Source organism: Balaenoptera musculus, chromosome 2 (assembly GCF_009873245.2).
Source record: "Balaenoptera musculus isolate JJ_BM4_2016_0621 chromosome 2, mBalMus1.pri.v3, whole genome shotgun sequence".
Classification (NCBI taxonomy): Eukaryota; Metazoa; Chordata; class Mammalia; order Artiodactyla; family Balaenopteridae; genus Balaenoptera; species Balaenoptera musculus.
In genome coordinates, this window is record NC_045786.1 from 3,612,582 (window position 1) to 3,631,671 (window position 19,090).

Genomic DNA, 19,090 nt, shown 5'->3' on the forward strand with positions numbered 1-19,090 from the left:
ATAGTCAATCAACTATTTGTCTCCCCAAGCAGCCTAATAATAATACATAAACTTCAAATATATGTAAATATCACTATAAAAGCAAGAGCCTATAGAAACAGTAGGAGATGTATATAGAAATCAATGCAGCAATATAGAATTTTAGGTCCAGGCCAACGTCTGCCACCCACATTTTGGAGTGGTTCAATGGTTTGCCAAGGACAGTATCTCTGACCGACAGCGGACAGAAGATGAGCGCTCAAGACTCAGGCTCCCGGACTCCAGTCCAATGTGCTAATTACTACTTACAAAGCGCCCACAACATATGCTTTCAGTAAGTCCAAAGGCATTCAATTAAAACTTTTTCCTATAATTTAAGTCAATTTCATGTAGGTTACTAAGAAATGGTCTCACATTTACTACTAAAAAAAAAGCAGTATGGGCTTCCCTGGTGGCACAGTGGTTGAGAATCTGCCTGCTAATGCAGGGGACACGGGTTCGAGCCCTGGTCTGGGAAGATCCCACATGCCGTGGAGCAACTAGGCCCGTGAGCCACAACTACTGAGCCTGCGCGTCTGGAGCCTGTGCTCCGCAACAAGAGAGGCCACGATAGTGAGAGGCCCGCGCGCCGCGATGAAGAGCTGCCCACACTTGCCACAACTAGAGAAAGCCCTCGCACAGAAACGAAGACCCAACACAGCCAAAAAATAAATAAATAAAATAAAATTAATTAATTAATTAATTAAAAAAAAAAAGCAGTATGTGGTATATTGAAAAATGATTGAAGAGCAAGAATTTAACTTACCATCTAACAGGTCCCTTATTTTGTCCAAATAAATTTCAAAATATGAAACCTACAGGGCAGAGGGAATAAAGGAAAAGAAAAATCAACCACTTAAAATTACAAAGTAGGGACTTCCCTGGTGGCACAGTGGTTAAGAATCTGCCTGCCAATGCAGGGGACACAGGTTCGAGCCCTGGTCTGGGAAGATTCCCACATGCCGTGGAGCAACTAAGTGCATGAGCCACAACTACTGAGCCTGCGCTCTAGAGCCCGCGAGCCACAACTACTGAGCCTGCGCGTCTGGAGCCTGTGCTACGCAACGGGAGAGGCCGCGACAGTGAGAGGCCTGCGCACCGCGATGAAGAGTGGCCCCCGCTCGCCACAGCTGGAGAAAGCCCTCGCACAGAAAGAACGAAGACCCCAACAACAGCCAAAAAAAAAATAAATAAAAAAAAAAATAATAATAAAATTACAAAGTAATTTATTCACTTATTCATTAAATATTTATTGGAGTCTGAGTTCCAGGTACCATCTAGACTATGGGGACAACTCAGCCACAGCTCTTATTCTAATGAGAAGCCCTAAATCCACTAAATTCCTTATGTAACTAAAGTACATTTTCCACTATGTATCTTCTCCTAAAATTAGACTAATTAGGTGTAATTAGTCAGAACTTTTGAGCTTTGTAGCCAACTCCCTTATCTTACAGAGAAGGCGGCTAAGGCAAGAGAGGCTCAGCTTAACTTGTTTACCACGGCAGATGAAGGATCTGAGTTTACTAATTCTAATAATCTTTCAGCTACACCTGCCCGTAAGATAATTTTTAAAATATTTAAAAGTACTTTTTTAAAAGAAAAAGTACTGAACAGAATTATTCTAGGAATAAAATAAAATACAACCTTTCCCCAATGATTTTACCTTAATATGAAATTCCAAATTTTCATCCATGGAGTAAATATAATTAAAAATATCTTGCACTATTCTTGGAATAATTCCCATGCCTTCTGGATCATGAAGTTTACCCTAAACAGAAAACAAAACCAGTTCTTAAACAAACTGTAACATACAAATTAAAAATCAAAACTTTTAATCTATAATTTACAGTCAACAGAGGATAGGAATTCTAATTGTTGCCATTTTTTGGTGAAAAACGTCAGAGAACAAGCACTTTCCTAGCATTTGGATGAATTTGACTTGAAGTAGATGCAACAATGCAGATTTATATGCCGAGCAACTAACAAACATTTTCCTAGAATGTGTTCATTTACAAATGTGCATAATCTGATCTAACAATTAAATAAAAGGCTAAGATCAGTTGGTAACCCATATGGTTGGCATATATTATTTATGTGTAACTTACGAAAATATGTAACAGTTGAATTAGGTTTTTTTTTTGTACAGCCACATTTTTTTCACCTAAAAAAACCTAATTCAATGTTACATATTTTCATAAGTTACACATAATAATATATGCCAACCATATGGGTTACCAACTGATCTTAGCCTTTATTTAATTGTTAGATCAGATTATGCACATTTGTAAATGAACACATTCTAGGAAAATGTTTGTTAGTTGCTCGGCATATAAATCTGCATTGTTGCATCTACTTCAAGTCAAATTCATCCAAATGCTAGGAAAGTGTTTGTTCTCTGACGTTATGGAAATGAGTAACATGAGTGACACTAAAATAAGCAGTCATTTACTTTATATGGAATGCTCAGATAAATGATAAAAGCAGATACTCTGTAGCAGTGGCAGAAAATTACAGGCTGTCTTCTAGAAGCAAAGCTTGAGCAGGTTCACATTTATTATTAATAGCAGCTCTGATAATTTTGGAGACCTTATCAGAGAAGAGGGGCAAGTATTTGGGTGGGGGTGGGAAAATGGGACGGACACACGGACACGACCAAGGAGAGGAGGAAAAAATTAAGTGCTCTGAATAGAACTGAAAGCACACAAACATTAAAAATTTCAAAATATCCCATTATAAGGTGATGGAGAATTCTTACTTAATTCTAAAACATTCATAATTTTGTGGTTATGTGGATAAAACAAAGCTAGATATAATTTCAAATATACGGTTTCACCATTCAAACTCAGGAACTGATTAGATTGCAACAACGATGTTACTCATATATAACGTGTATGAGACAAAGCAATAGGGTAAATAAAGCTGTTTAAGCGTATGGTAAAACGATGTCACAAATAATGAATGAGTGCACCGTGCGCAGGCAACTACATCTAAGTACAGACTGTGAGATGTTACCTCCATTGTGTGTGTCTTCCCGGAGGAGGTCTGTCCATATGCAAATATGGTTCCATTGTACCCCTCAAGCACATCTATGAAAAAATAAGAGATTTTATACATTAGGGATTTTTCTCTCCCCTTAAGCGAGGCATTAAAGGACATAAGAATATATAATAGTAATCCTCTTAGTGATGATCCACCTAAGGAACTCCTTTCTCTCCAGCCCAGATTACTTCCTGTTGTCAGTAAGAAGCAAATTTGAAATTCCACTGCTTATAATCGTCTCTCCTGTCAATGTACATCTCAGATGTCGTTACACCTGTATTCCAAAGCTTTATGAGACCTAAAAGAAAAAAAGTGCTCTGGCAGCTTGCATACATACATGAAATCGCTTTTAGAAGTAGGACTGATTGGCGGTTAACTGGTGGTGAAGCCTCACAAACCCACACAACATACCTCCTTATACAAAGTGTAACAAGCCCAGTCCTACCTCAAAACCGATTATCAGGGAGGTCCCGTGGAATTAAAAAAAAAACAAACAAACAAACAGGAAACACTTTTCTAGCCCCTTTGTGTATCCTAAGGCCTACCATTAACATTAAGCATCTTCCTTTACAGGCTTAAAGGGGGGGCTGGGAGGGATGATGTGAGTGAACAAGGTGACCTTTTAATTTCCAGTTTTCAGGGATTCAGTTTGTTCTGTTTTTTTGTTTGCTTGTTCGGTTTTTGCTTTTGTTGTTTTGGTGAAAAGAAGGTACTATAAAATTACATTCTAGGACTTCCCTGGTGGTGCAGTGGTTAAGAACCCCGCCTGCCAATGCAGGGGACACGGGTTCCAGCCCTGGTCCAGGAATATCCCACATGCCGTGGAGCAACTAAACCCGTGCACCACAACTACCGAGCCTGCACTCTAGAGCCTGCGAGCCACAACTACTGAGCCCGCGCGCCACAACTACTGAGCCCGCGCGCCACAACTACTGAAGCCCGCGCACCTAGAGCCCATGCTCCACAACAAGAGAAGCCACTGCAATGAGAAGCCCGCGCACCGCAATGAAGAGTAGCCCCTGCTCGCCACAACTAGAGAAAGCCTGTGCGCAGCAACGAAGACCCAATGCAGCCAAAAATAAATAAATAAATAAATAAATAAATATATATAAAAAATTACATTCTATTTTAGAGGAAGCCAAAGTAAAAAGAGAAACCTCAGTTGGAAACAGCAGATGGTAACAGTGGAAAGTAAACCTGTAGTAAGCAAGTCAATTCTCGTTTTTTTTTAACTGATTATTTTAAAAAAGAAGAAGAAAAATGAAAAGAAAAAACTTTTTAAAGGTCCCAACGTTGGGCACAGCTAACTAGGTAACAGATTTGCTACAGAAATATTTAATAAGGAAAAGAAGGTATTACTACTTACTTCCCTGGGAAGATTTTAGGAGATCTCAAACATTTGAAACTTTCATTCAAAATCTTTTCAGTTTTATGAAGGGAAGCAAAATAATTTCAAGAATCACATTTAAAACAGGTAAGACTGGACTTCCCTGGTGGCACAGTGGTTAAGAACCCACCTGCCAATGCAGGGGGCACGGGTTCGAGCCCTGGTCCGGGAAGATCCCACATGCCGCGGAGCAACTAAGCCCGTGGGCTACAACTGCTGAGCCTGTGCTCTAGAGCCTGTGAGCCACAACTACTGAGCCCGCATGCCTAGAGCCCGTGCTTCGCAACAAGAGAAGTCACCGCAATGAGAAGTCCACGCACCGCAACCAAGAGTAGCCCCCACAAGCCGCAACTAAAGAAAGCCCGTGCACAACAATGAAGACCCAACGCAGCCAAAAGTAAATAAAAAATAAAAATATGGTACATTTGTTACAATTACCAAAGCAATATAAAAGAATTTTAAAAAGAATAAAATCGATAAGATTACTGGACTGAATGCCAATATTATGACATAGTATGAGTGCGTTTCATGTTTGGTAATTGCAATCATTGTTGCTTTTGTTGTGGTCATCCATGTACAATGCTTGGTGTCAGTCTATTTATCTCTTGTAAAAATAAAATACAGTGTGTGTGTGTGAAAAAAAAAAAGATTACAGTATTTCTGTAACTCTGAAGAAGCAATCAATCTGGAGAAAAAAAAAGCACCAGACCCTTTCCAATCCACTTCCTTTACATATAATTGTTCTCAGCATGTCGGTTATCATACCCTCTGCTTAAGATCTTTTAATCAATCACATAAAACCTAATTTTGTTAGATCTATACATGAAAGGTTCATTCATGATATGATCCAATTACCTAGCAACTACCACAATAAGTACTTAATAAATACTGTTAGGTGAATGAATAAGTGACCTTCCCAAGATCATATTAGTAGCATATGTCTATAGGATATTATGGTAATTTTGTGTTAGGTGAAACACATCATATGAGGGCTCATAGGATAAACAATGTATGCCACATGTCTGTATTTGGGACTTCAAGCAAAACTTAAAAATTTTATATGATTACAGAGATTACGGGATAGTCAATGTTCAAGTATTTACTGAGCACTATGATCTAGGCTCTCTGTTCCGAAAGCAGGGATGTAACAGTGACTAGGTGATTTCTAGAGGCACCAGGCTATCATTAAAGTAACAACTGTTACCAATTAGGAAAATAATCCCTTCTTGCCTACCTTCAATCCATTCCTGACCTTTGCTTTCTATAGTGATTTAACTGCCAACACTTTATTATAAAAAAGTCTAAACATACAGAAAAACGGAATGAATTTTACAGTGAACACCCCTATAACCACTACCAAGATTCTATCATTAACATTTTATCATTTTACTGTTGGCCTTAATCATCTTAATCCGTCTTATTTATTTAATGCATTTCAAAGTGAACTGCAGACTTCACTTCCACCTAAATACTACAGCATGCATACACCATTGGCTAGAATTCAGTGTTCTGCAGTTTTTATTCTTCAGAGATAAAATTTGCATACAATGAAATGCACATATCTTAAAAGTACAGTTCTTTTAAACACACACACACACACACAAATACTACTCATCTCTTTGAAAATCCCAGAGAGCACTCACCTGTAATCAGATAAAATTAGGCACCTTTGGAACTGGCTCTTTTTTGCCTATTCAGCTCCATCTCCCACCATCCTTCCCCTCACACTGCTGTTTTTGTTGGTAAAAATGGTTGAATCTGACAATTTCATACGGTTCAACGTCACAGTCATACCACAATGTATGTTCTTTCCTACACAGGTGATACTTTTCTCATGTGGGCTGCCTTAGTTAGCCCACATGCATCTCTCTGTCTGGAGTAAATCTCTCACTCTCCTTCCCACTCTTGTGCATCCTTAAGACTAGCTTAGGCTTTACTTCTCTCCAATCCAATTCCACCCCCAAACGAATCTAGGTAAGAGTCCCATCCTATGCATTCTTGTAGCACCTGCATTTAATCATACTACTGATGACTGTCTATTGCAACCATCAGTTTACTTGTCTGCCTTCCTCAGTAGCCTGTAAAATCCTTGAGGCCAGGGCTGTGTTTAACTCCTAGCACAGTGCCTGGCACTTAGTAGGAACTCAAATGTTTGTTGAATGATTACTACTATTACTCATACAGCATCTTTCTAAAGTGTCCCTCCCCTTCTATAATATACTTTTGCCTTTCTTGTGAGAAACAGACAGAGGTGGAACTATGGACAAATATTACTTTCATACTTTGTAAACAAGAAAAACATATTTAGCAAGTGAAGGAACAGCTTATCACCTTCTAAAAGTCACTTATCCCTCTGAACTTCAGCGTCTCATCAGCAGAATGTCTGCTTAGGGGAAGGCTGTGAGAATTAGAAGTCATCATATAAAATTATACTGCTGGGCTTTCCCTGGTGGTGGTAAATGCCACAGAGCAACTGAGCCCGTGTGCCACAACTACTGAGCCTGCGCTCTAGAGCCTGTGAGCCACAACTACTGAGGCCGTGCGCCACAACTACTGAAGCCCGCGCACCTAGAGCCTGTGCTCCGCAACGAGAAGCCACCGCAGCAAGAAGTCCGCGCACCGCAACGAAGACCCAACACAGCCAAAAATAAATAAATAAATAAAATAAATTTAAAAAATATATACATTACTGCTAACATTTGAAAAGCATTATGTGCCAGGCTCTAATAATCTTTCATATATGAATGTACTTAATCCTCACAAAACCCTATGGAAGGTACTATTTTTAGTCCCATTTTATAGATGAGGAAACTGAGAAACTGTGGCCTACAGTTCCACAGCCAGTAAGATAGAGCTGGGATGCAAACCCAGACAGTCTTGGTTCCAAAGACAAGCTCTTAACTACTACATTATATTCTCAAGGAACAGAGGAACCAAAATAAATGCATGGCAGGCTACACCTGGAAAAATTAAGGTGGATACAGTGGCACACAGTCCAGGTCAGGAAGCTATGGTGGGAAACTGGGGACTCCCTGGAGGCCTGGTAAGATGCCTGGCATATAGCAAATACTGAATAAATGACAATTACTTTATAAGAGGGAAACCAACTTGTAGACATCACTCGGGTTCAGAGTTCTAGAGAATACAAGTGGATAAACCATGCTCAAAAGAAAACAAACAAAGAAAATCTATCTGATGAATCTAGAGAAAGGAAAAGGTAACAACAGCCCTATACGTAAGTTACACACTTGTACAGATATTTACGAAACAATGCCACCTCGGTGGGCTGGCAGGAGCCCAGAGAACACCAGCTGCTCTCACCTCATTCCCGGCAGCTTGCTCATCGAATCCACATCGCGGAAGAAGCACCAGCTCACCCATCATTTTGCCAATCCTTGCCTACCAGTTTCTTACCATGGCCTTCTACTTGATCTGTGTGCCAGTGAGTATTCCAAGTCCAGCGCGCCATGTATTTAACTGCTTTCCTGCCCTGACACCTCACCTAGCCCCCACCTCCATCACTCTCCTTAAAGCTACGTGTTTACTGCTAACTCCGCCACATTTGTGTCTTGTCCAGGGCGAGTCAGTACTTTTTCATGAATCATCTTTTAAAATCCTCATGGTACCCTTATTTTGCAGAAGAGGAAATGGAGACTTAGAAAGGCTGGGGAACTTGCCACAAGTCACAAAGCTAGAAAGTGGCAGAGCCTAGACTTCAACCTAGGTTTGTCTGATTCCAAAGCCTATGCTCTTAACCATACTGCAAAGAAGGGAACTGCTATCCAGAACTCGGTTCCCAACAGTAAAGCAGGAATCTGCTGGTAAAAGGTAAAAAGTAAAAGGAATCAAAATGTTGAGAAAAGGAGAGAGATTTCAAAAAAAGAATGATGTCATCTCAGAGTTGTAAATAGAAATGAAACAGTACAAAAGGTAGTAGAAACAAGTACCCTAGATGTCAGGACCACAGACTGCAGAGTTCTGAGAAAGGTAGGTATGAGCCTATTGTTAAGAGACTACATAACTGAAGATGTACAAAAGAGATAAAAATCACTAGAACAGTATGAGAAAGGTAAAAGCCCAGGATAAGTGAGTCTTATAAAAACAAAACAAAATAAAAAGTAAGGCCCTAAAGAGAGCTTTTAAAATATTCAGAAGTGAGTAGACCTGCACTGCCTAGAAAAGGTGATTATGTCAACAAACGATGTATTACCGTCTTCTACAACACCATCTGCAAAATGAACAACAGAAAAAACACTGCTGAGAGCGACTTTGGGGTTGAGGTGGGTAGGATAGCCAAAGAATGGTTTTAAATGAGCCCAAGTTTCTAGTTATAAGAGAATTACATCCCATGGATAAAAATTTCACAAAAACCACAGGGAATGGAGGTAAAAGAAGATGACTAACTTGTAAATGCTACACTCGTTTTCAAAAAGCAAAAAGTCAACAGATTCTGGGAACCTCAGACAAATATACCAAAATTTCACTGAGGAAAAGCTATGGCTGAACTAATCTCATTTCCTGTTTGGGTCACTCAACCAGTACTTTGGGGGAACACCAGAGTCATGCACCATGATTTCACAAAAGAATGCAAGCTTTTCATCATATTCTTGTGTATATGTTTTGGCAAGCTAAGAACTAGACAAATGTACAGGTAGGAGAATCTGAAGTTGGTTAAATACCACGTATGATTTAACAACTGCCAACAACCTTATTCCGTTTTTAGAAGATTAGGCTAAGAACCATGGCCCATTAAGTACTTTATAAATGATTCATAGTAATACTTTCCAAACTCCACTGTGCTTAAATAAAGACCTTAAAAAAAAAAGCCTTCAATATCCTTGTCACCATAACAGACTTATTATTATTAAAACATGCTGATAGCCAACTCAGATCCCTTGTAAGACAACTGTAAAAACAAAACTCAAAATAGGATTATGAGCTAAAATGAACAAAATGGAATCTGCACTTTAAAGCCTTGTGCAGATGCCAGATGAAAAAAATGTGCAATGCTGGTTCTATGCCTGATGAAAAAAACTCCAATACTTAAGTGTGGATTGGGGTCTAATGTTGGCTGCAGCAGATGTGAAAAAGTTTCATACATTTAAACTGCCCATGAATTCATGAATCAACAACTTCATGTTATTAAAAAAGCAATCTTTTGCTGTACTGACGACAAAAGTTAAGTCAAAATCAAAGAATGTAGTATAACTGCGTTCCATGACAGACCCATCTGGAAAACTCTGTGATGCTCACAACGAAAGCTGACACTGCCTGCTCCTCTTTCTTGCAGTCGTCTACAGCATCACCCATTAACTCTCCCTCCAGTCTGCTGTCTCTCACCAACTCCATACCTGTCGTAATTCCTGGTGGTTTCATGTCCACGTAGTGGGTGATCCCACTACTAGATGTCCATGTACTAGATGATACTCTGGCCTCTAGATCCGTGAACCTAATTTTCTCCATGATCTTATCCTTTTCTCCTTCAGATGCCAAGTCCATGGTCACACTCTAGACCTTTCATTACTAACTGCACTGCCTTCCTAACACCAAGTATCCACTTCCTTTTACTCCTTCTATTACCCTGATTCCAAAAAACCTTTGACTCCACTGAGACTATAACACACTAACCTTACCACCTTTTTTCACTGTCCCTTAAATTCTGCCTCCCCCCACCCAGGCAGCTTAGATTCCAGGGTTCACCATTAGCAGCACTCTCGACTACATCGCTTGCCCTTCTCTCCCTCTTTCGTACTTGCCTGGCAAAATACAACTGGGTAAATTCAACTGTCTGGCAGCTAACCTAAGTGGGCTCTTACCGTTGCCTGGCAATGCTGCCACATTTCCCTAATCCGTTCACCTCCACACCTGCTAGAAGACTCTGCACCTTTTCCTAGAACCTCCTCTCCCAGCCTCACTCCCTGTGATGACTTTGCTCCCTACATCAGAGACACACTGGAATTAATATGAAAAGAACATGTACATTTTCCTTCCATCACACGAATGGACCTACTTCTATCCATAAACTCTGCGTTTTCTCCTGTTACTAGATGAAATGTCTGTGCTCCTACTTAATCCTAACCTTCCACTTGATACTGAATCCCAACCCCTCTACGCTGGTGAACACTATAGGAAGACAGATGTTGCCTCAATCTCGTAAGTACTCTTTAACAATTAGACCTGTCAAAAAGTGATATAAAGCATTTCACGAAGTAATGGCTATTTAATCATAAGATCTCTTTGATGTAAGATATTTCTGCAGTAACTGGAAGTAAGTCCAGATAATCACTTAACACCCGCTCAGCTCTAAGGTTCTATGGTTTTAGAAAACATAAACCTGAAAAATACCTTAGTATAGGTTAATAGTATTAATGGAATGTACACACTTTCTCATCTTTGGCAACCCTGTTGAATTCCTCAAGGGTTTTCGCAGTGACTACAAGGTAAGTCCCTGGGGAAGGAATAACAATGGAATGGGAGGGAGATGACAGACTGCCATTTCCTAATACATTATAGAAACTTGTCTAGCGATTCTGTCTTCATCCTCATGCTGCGGTGTTTCTACAACTGCTACCTTAGAAAACTCTCCTGGCCAATATCTAATAGAAATGCATCTACCAAGAACATGTGTGTAACACTATAATTATCATAACACCCTTAATAGGTACTGTATATAAATTAGTTCATGGAATATGAGCAATAGGTTACTAACTATATTTGACCTTTTTATTATTTAAACAACCTCTGCCATTAACTAAAGGGAAAGGGAACGTAAAATGAAAAAGAGAACGTTGGGTAAACAGGAGAGATCACAAACAAAATTTGACTTATTGCTGGGGACAAACTCAGCAGGTTAAATATATTTACCTTTAACAAATCTTCTTTGCACAGTCATTATACACTTGCTCTTGAGATGTGTTTGACTGGAACACCCGGTCAAATGCATAAGGCTTGGACTGAAAAACAGAAACAAGGGTTTCAACTACACAGATTAAAGGTGAACAGACAATTCTAAGCTCCTTTAAAGATGTCATCATATATTCAACCTTCAAATTAGGATACCTACTATGCCTCACTTCATGTCACAGAATCTTTGCGGAAAGGACCTTAGGGCCCAAGAACAAATCTACTAGAATAAACTCCACAAAAACAAGCATGTCTGTTTTAGTCTTTGTTGTATTTCCAGAGCCTAGCACAGAAATTAGCACTACTGTGGTGGGCACTCATATTGCTGAGTGAATTTTTATTTAATGCGTATCTTTTCTGGCAGATATTGAGACCCTATTTTCAATACTAACATCACCTTGCAGGTAAGGAATTAGCATCGTGAAAGGTCCAAAAGTTGTAAATGACAAAATTAAAATTCAAACCCAAATCTCCTGTCTTTCGGTTCAGGGCTCCTTCCACTATTCCATTCAGCTTTTCAGTTTACTGCAACAGCATTTCAACCGTTCATCCACTTAATAAGTATTTATGGAGTGCCGATTATGCCGGACACCATGCTAGAATGATGACCAAGACAGATTCATTCTCTGCTTTAGTGGAACCTAAGTAACAGTGGGGCAGACATCAGACAAATGATTAAGTGACTAGAATTCCGACTTACGCAACAGAGTGATAACGAAAGTGCTATGAGAGCACTTAGAGGAGAACCTGAGACTGGGGAAGGCAGAAGAATGCCAGAGACACACTCTGGAGAAGGGATGTTAAAGAACTGAAGAGTAAGAAGCACCCAGCTCACTGTCATTCTCTTCAATGTTACTCATGAGGGAGGGTGAGCGTGGGGAAGTACTCCAGGCATTGGGAACAGGATGCTGAAAGAGCCTGAGGCTGAAGGGAGCTTGTAGCATTCAAGAAACCAAAGGATGTTGTAAGTTTGAAGTGCAAGGATGCAAAAATCAAATGCAAATGTCAACACGGGTGAAAAAGGCATAGTAACATCTCAGTGTCATTTTGAAAAGTTTTGATCTTGTGGCCCCTAAAGGATCTTGGGGACACATTTAGAGAACTGCTGACGTAGCCTGAGAAGGAGCCAGAGACATGAAATGAAAAAAATCAAGATTATGATGTCCATGCAAGTCAAGGAAGAATTTTCGAGGAAGTGATTGTGTCAAATTCAGCTGTGAGGACAAGCAAAACTGAAAAGTATCCAACAACCACAAAGATCAGATTGGAAAAAGGTTGAAAAAAGAATAGGAGATAACTGAACAGAAATCTGGCTATGGCTCAAAGAAAGCTGTTTTTTAAGATAGACAAGACCTGAGCAAGTTTAAATGCTGGCAGGAACAATCTAGTAATCTAAGAGAGAAAGTGAGCATCTAAAGATGAGAGAGGGAGCAAGGGGATTCTTGGTATTGAAAGTAAGTGTATGACGGCTCTCTAGTCTCTTCTAAAGTAAAGGAAGGGAGCTGGGCCCCAAAATAAAGTCACGACCCCAGAAATAATCCTTAACATTATCAAATACTTCCTAGGTCTTAGCTGAAAAAGACCATACTTTTTAGAAACTCTACCCCACAATTCCCCTCCCCAAAGCTTGGAATAACAGTAAAGATGACGCAAACAGCCCCTAAAGGCCTGTCCAAAGCCATTCCCAATTCCCCGTCCCCTTCCGGCCTCACACCAGACAGGCTGGAAGCTAACCACCTGCTATCTGAGTCTCCTTGCAACTAGTGTCACATGACCCAGCTCTAGATACCATGAAGTGAAGCGATGGTCTGCTGGGAGGTTTCAGAGAAGGGTTTTGTTTTCCTGATAAAAAGGACTGCCTCAGCTGAAGCTACCCTTTCTCCTTTCTGGAATGAAGCTCTGGAACTGGAACATCCATCTTGCAAACACGACAAATACGATGAGGGAAAGTCAGTAACTTAGGATGACAGAGGGTAACAGAGTCAGCAAGTAGAACTAAAGGCCCATCTCCAGACTTCTTATGTGAGAAAAATAACCTCTTATTTATTTAAACCACTATTAGTTTGTTTTCCCTCTGCAGCTGAAAGCATTCCTGAAGGATATACTCAGATGACCTCACTTTGACATCAATTAAATGTAGGCATCTCAATGTCTGATTATTCTTTGGCTACGACATACATAAGTGTCCTTTTGCTAAGATTCTGAGACATTAACATTCAAATCTACAGGTGTGGCTAATAAAAGATAATCTATTGTTTCACTGATTGTACAAGATGTATTCACAATAAACAACTGTGAAAACAAACACAAGTACAGTCAAAATAACAGAAATAAACCATACTAATATTTTTTCTATCAAAAATAAAGTAATTTTCCCTCTTCATTTATCCAGCAAACATTTATTAAGCACCTATAAGGTATCAGATATTGTAAATGAGTAACAATTTTAGAAATGATATTAATTAGTACAGAGAGTAGGGTTCAAAAAATAATAGAGGATAAGGCTGGATAGATTCTTGAATACTAAGCTAAACAACTATATACTAGGATCGAATATAAGTGATCAAGTAATGTTAACTAAATCGAAATGGAGACAGCTGCTAGGGTTAAAGAACTCATGATTAATTTTAATTTTACTTGCAAGAAACAAGTTAACAAAAAACAGGTAATAGTGTGACAACTGCATCTCTCCAAAATAAGGCAACTAATATTTTTTTGTTGCGGGGGAGATTTTGTTTGTTTAATTTTTGGCTGTGTTGGGTCTTCGTTGCTGCGCGTGGGCTTTCTCTAGTTGCGGCGAGCGGGGGCTACTCTTTGTTGCGGTGCGCAGGCTTCTCATCGCGTGGCTTCTCTTGTTGCGGAGCACGGGCTCTAGGCGCGCTGGCTTCAGTAGTTGTGGCATGTGGGCTCTAGAGTGCAGGCTCAGTAGTTGTGGCTGGTACACATGCTTATTAGCTGCTCCACGGCATGTGGGATCTTCCTGGACCAGGGCTCGAACCCATGCCCCTGCATTGGCAGGTGGAGTCTCAACCACTGTGCCACCAGGGAAGCCCTTACCTTAGATTTCTTAAGTGAAGTGGTTCCTATTTGAATCTGCACGGACCAGGCTGAACACCAAATTTGGTTACAAAGGACACCCGCTGGCAGGAATATGTCTTTCTCTGGAATTCTGAATAGTGATTTTCAGATCACATGGGATTACATCATATTAGATTTTCCTTAGATTCCTTAGATAGATTATGGGTGAACATTCCACAACTGTAAAGGTATATTATGATGGCTCCTTCTCTATTAATTTTCGTATTTAAGGTAATCAGGATCAAACACCAAATCATCATTCATTTGAAAGGGGAAATCGTGTTGTGCTAGAGGTTAAGAAACTGGGTCTAACTTCAATGAACTACAACAGCCTGTTTTGGGTTCCGTCAGCCTCTACAGTATACCACATAAGGAATGATGATTAGTAAAGATGCTTAACGATGCAAATATGCATGTTCCACTTTCATGATGCACAATAATGTGGAATAACCTTTCTATTGACTTTTTTATTTGGTGTTTTCAGCAGGCTCCTTTGAACTATATAAGGTGTTGCCCTGGTCCCCCAGTTTTTGTGGATAACAAGTTTGCATATCTAAAGCAAAGCTGTATCATTCAAAGTTGTTCAAAAAATAATGTATTTATTTCATTCAATATGTGGTATTTATAGCACTTCACTGAGCACTTAATTACAAAAAAAAAATCTGTACAAAGGCTGTAAAGCACAGAGAAACACTACAAGATTACATTGCCATGGGGTCACATTACATTAAAATCCCTGATTATATGAGTAACAGGAAAAAAGTTTGGACAAAATATTGGAAACTGAACTTATAGGAAAATCAGAATCCTAAAAAATTATCTCCTACGTGAGCACTGATTATACGCACAATTCAGTTAACACTGTAAACTAAAATACTTATTTTTTAAATTTTGATTTAACCAGAAAGCTGTGTACAAAATGTTGTAAAATCGTTTAAGATAATTTAATTTTAAATGCTGCACTGCAGCAATTCCTTCTTAAACTATTTACTTTGAATCAGGATCAGGATCCTGTAAAATGAACAAAATAAACCACGAGATGACTTTTACCTAGAGATTTTCTAATTCCACCCCTCCTAGCTGCCCTTATAAATTCCCAGACAACTTTTTAAAAAGATAAAATGAAGCACTTTAAAAAATTGGAAAAAAAAAAAGACCTCAGAGTAATTAATGACTTACTATATGCAAAAGATTGGTTTCAGAAAATAATGAATTAAACACGTTGCCTTACACTTTTTAAAGCTGTATCACACTCAGTTGTAATGTATTTTTGCTTAGACTTAAACAAAAAACAAAAACAAACGACTAAAATGCTTACCAGTTTATCTAAAGGCCAACTGTTCATTACTGATTCACAACTCAAATCACTCACCCATGATTTCTAATATTATCACTTAAATTTATTTAAATGTTCAGGAAACCTAAGTAAAGAAATTAAAAGGAAACAACCTAAAATAAACGTTATAATTCCTGTGGTAATTGTTTATATTCTTTTAACTCTTTCCTCATATCTTATGTCACATTTGGCCTGCGTAAGAAGGTTGCCTTCTAACCTAATCATAAAACATTTTGTGAATCCTAAATTCTATCATTCCAACACATAAATCTTGATAATACTTATAGATTTGTGTAAATACGCACACAAAAAAAACTGAAGAAATAAAACATTCTTACTACAAATCTGAAAGGAAGACAGCTGTGATGTTGAACCACTGTTGAGAGGCTGAATAATCATAAAAACTCTGTGAGAAACTAGCAGCCTACCAGTGTTTGCCAACTAACAACCCAGGCCTTGCAAGCGTCCTCTGATTCCACGCACGTACAATATTATCACCCTAAAGGAAAAGGATGACTATTTTCGTGCTTAACTTCTTGGCCTCACCGTGATGTCATTTATAGCCTGAGTTTTTCTGTGGACTTGCTAACAAAGAACCAGCCTGACAGTCCTCACACAGTAGTAGCTGGCAGTTGTTGGGAACCTAACGACTTGTTTGCCAAAATCCTCCTGAGCCACGTGGAGCTATGACATTCATATTCTAGAGCTGAACTTTGGAAACGTTCACATAAAAACTCTAAAGAACTTGAGTTCTGTCTTACATGTCAATGCTTTTCATCTTCCATGTTCCATCTCCCGTGATCCCTTTGTCCGGTTTCCAAATTAACTATCCAAACATATGCCAAATGTGGAATACCACTAGAGAAAAAGTCAACGTTAAAACTGGGTAGCATGACAGCAATGTAGAAGCAAGTTGTGCCAAACGGCATCACCAAGAAAGATGACTTTCATTTCCAGTCACAGCTCACCGTTCTGTGGGCAGTATCTTGCCACCCATTTTAATCTCCGTGAGCTGGGGATGTTATTTTCAGAGACCTTTCAATACCAGAGATCAGACCTCAAAAAAAAAAAACAAAAACAAAAACAGACACCAACCCCACCTTACTTTCTGGTCTCTGAGAAGTTGACAACGATCCGCCAACTCTCGTCATGTTATGGTTTATACTACGAAGGACAGTATCTCACCATCCTCGGCATTATCAAGTTCTTCAAGGTAGCTCCTGACTGTAGACGTAGGAAGCTGACACTAACAAGAAACCTAGTTTACTGGTCCAATTTTACCTTTTTCTCAAAAAGACTGCTGTTGTAATACTCTGATATACACACACAAGAGTGAACACTCTTTCCCATACCGTTACCCCGTAAAACCCAGTGAGTGAGACTCATTTATAACCCAGCGTGAATCGGCCAGATCCGATGCAAGACGAAACGAAGTCGAGCGCTCCGAGTTCAAAAGACACCTACTTCTTTTCGCAGCCCTCCCCGGCCGCCGTGTGTAACTGTAAACCCGAAGGCGGGCTGGGCGACCACCCAGGGCACGGGTCCAACTGCGCCTGGTGCAGTTTCCCTTCTCCCGCAGGGGACACGATGCAGTCTAACGCATACGGCTTTCCCCAAGACCACGCATCATGACTATTTAAGGTATGGAGGGCAGGTCTCAGAGCTCGACGCGCCCGAATGGAAAGTCGGGGGGAGGCGACGGCGCGACCCCCCGACAGCACCTGCACCAGGACCCGCACGCGCACGGAAGCCGGCCCCGGTGCCCGCAACCCGCGCCCCGCACCGCCCCCCCCCCCGCGCGCGCCCCAGGTGCGGGAGGGCCGCGGACCCAGGGCGGGTGCTTCCCGTCGCTGGCGCCGCAGACCAGGGCGGGGCGACCCAAGAGCACCCGAGGAGGCGCCGCGCCCCTCCCCGGGGCCATCGGGGCCCCCAAAGCTCGCTCCCCGCTTCCCTGAACTCCAGGAGCGGCCGGGCCCGAAGGAGGGGGCCAAGGCCACTCACCGCGATCATGATCGTGTCTTCTCCCTGAAACTTGACGATGTACTTGTCGCCGCGGTTCACCTCGGACTCGTTCAGCGGTCTGAAGCGACACATCACTTTGATGTTGCACTCGGCCGGGTCCGCCATCTTCCTGGCTGCCGGGGTCGGAGGCCGGGAGCCACTCCCCGCCGCTTAGTCTTGAAGGAAACGGGCCGAGCCGAGGGGCTGGGGTCGCGAAGGCAGAGGGCCCGCGGTCCGCGGCGTCGCGCTTCCCCGGCGGAGCGGCCGGGACCGGGGCTGCAGCGCCCGCGCCGGCACCGTCGCCCGCAGGCTCACTTCCGACCCATCATGGCAGCCATGGCGGCGGCGGCGGCGCCGGGCGGCGGCGGCTCCTCAGCTTCTCCTTCGCCGGCGGGGCAGGCTGCGGGGCTGGGGGATCCCGGAGACCGGGAACACGACCTCCTCTTTCCTCCTCGGAGAGAGCAGGCCGCGCTCACCGTCGGCCCGCCCTGCTGTCCGCTCGCCGGCTCGCCGGCTACCGCCTTCTCATTCCAGAGGCCGCAGACTGGCGACGGGCGGTGGGAGGGGCGGCGCGGGGCGGGAGGAGCATTGCGCACGCGCGGCGGGCCCGGCACCCCGGCGACCAATCCGCGCCCGCGCCGCCGCTCCGAGCCGGGGTCGCAGGGCTAAGTTTCCCGACGCGCACGCGCAGAGGGACCTGTGGACCCCGGCGGAGGATTCGCCGGAGTTGGCTGAAGCGCTAGCTTTATTTCCTTTAGAGTACAAGGGACTTGTTAAGACTGCTTGATGTTGTGGTTTAAGTAAAACACTGTATTCCTGTTGGGAAGTGTTTGCTTTCTATTTGGTCTGGAAATACATTTATTCCTAGCCCACCTTTTTAGAGCGCTTTGCCGGAAAAAGGAAGATTTGAATGAAGGGCGTTACCTGGCTTCTGCTTCAAGCGGTCGCTCATTCCCGAGAGAGTGGGTTGGGAAGACAGGACAAAGCAAGAAAAAGGAGATTTCGTCTGAGGAGTACAAGGTGCTGAAGAAATGTGGAACAGTAGGGTGAGGTGGGAGAAGGCCCTCGGGGAACTGGGGGTCCCAGTGACCCCGTAATAATCGTTATGGAACTCGTCAGTCTCGGTACCTGGAGTGTGAAGACGGAAGACCTGCAAAGACAACTAGAAACCCTTCTCCTGGTCCCCAGGATTTGTCTGTGAAATGGAGGAGTGTACTGTGAATGCCTGCCATGCTCTCTGTCCTCGCCCGATCGTCCTAATACCCCCAGAAATGAATCCAGAATCCACAGATTCAGGTTTATTGATCCACGGTAATGGGGGAGAGTTC

The 19,090-nt window shown here is 41.8% G+C and overlaps 1 protein-coding gene across 1 annotated transcript in view; it reads right to left on the reverse strand.

Annotated features, from left to right (window-relative positions):
• The window catches only part of KIF5B (kinesin family member 5B), a 45,080-nt gene extending 26,735 nt beyond the window's left edge, over positions 1-18,345 (reverse strand). The window contains 5 exon segments of the mRNA XM_036841507.1: positions 785-833; positions 1,682-1,786; positions 3,031-3,104; positions 11,309-11,397; positions 17,763-18,345. Of these exon segments, the coding sequence (XP_036697402.1) occupies positions 785-833; positions 1,682-1,786; positions 3,031-3,104; positions 11,309-11,387 (307 nt within the window). The 5' untranslated portion in view covers positions 11,388-11,397; positions 17,763-18,345.
• Between the last annotated feature and the right edge of the window lie 745 nt (positions 18,346-19,090).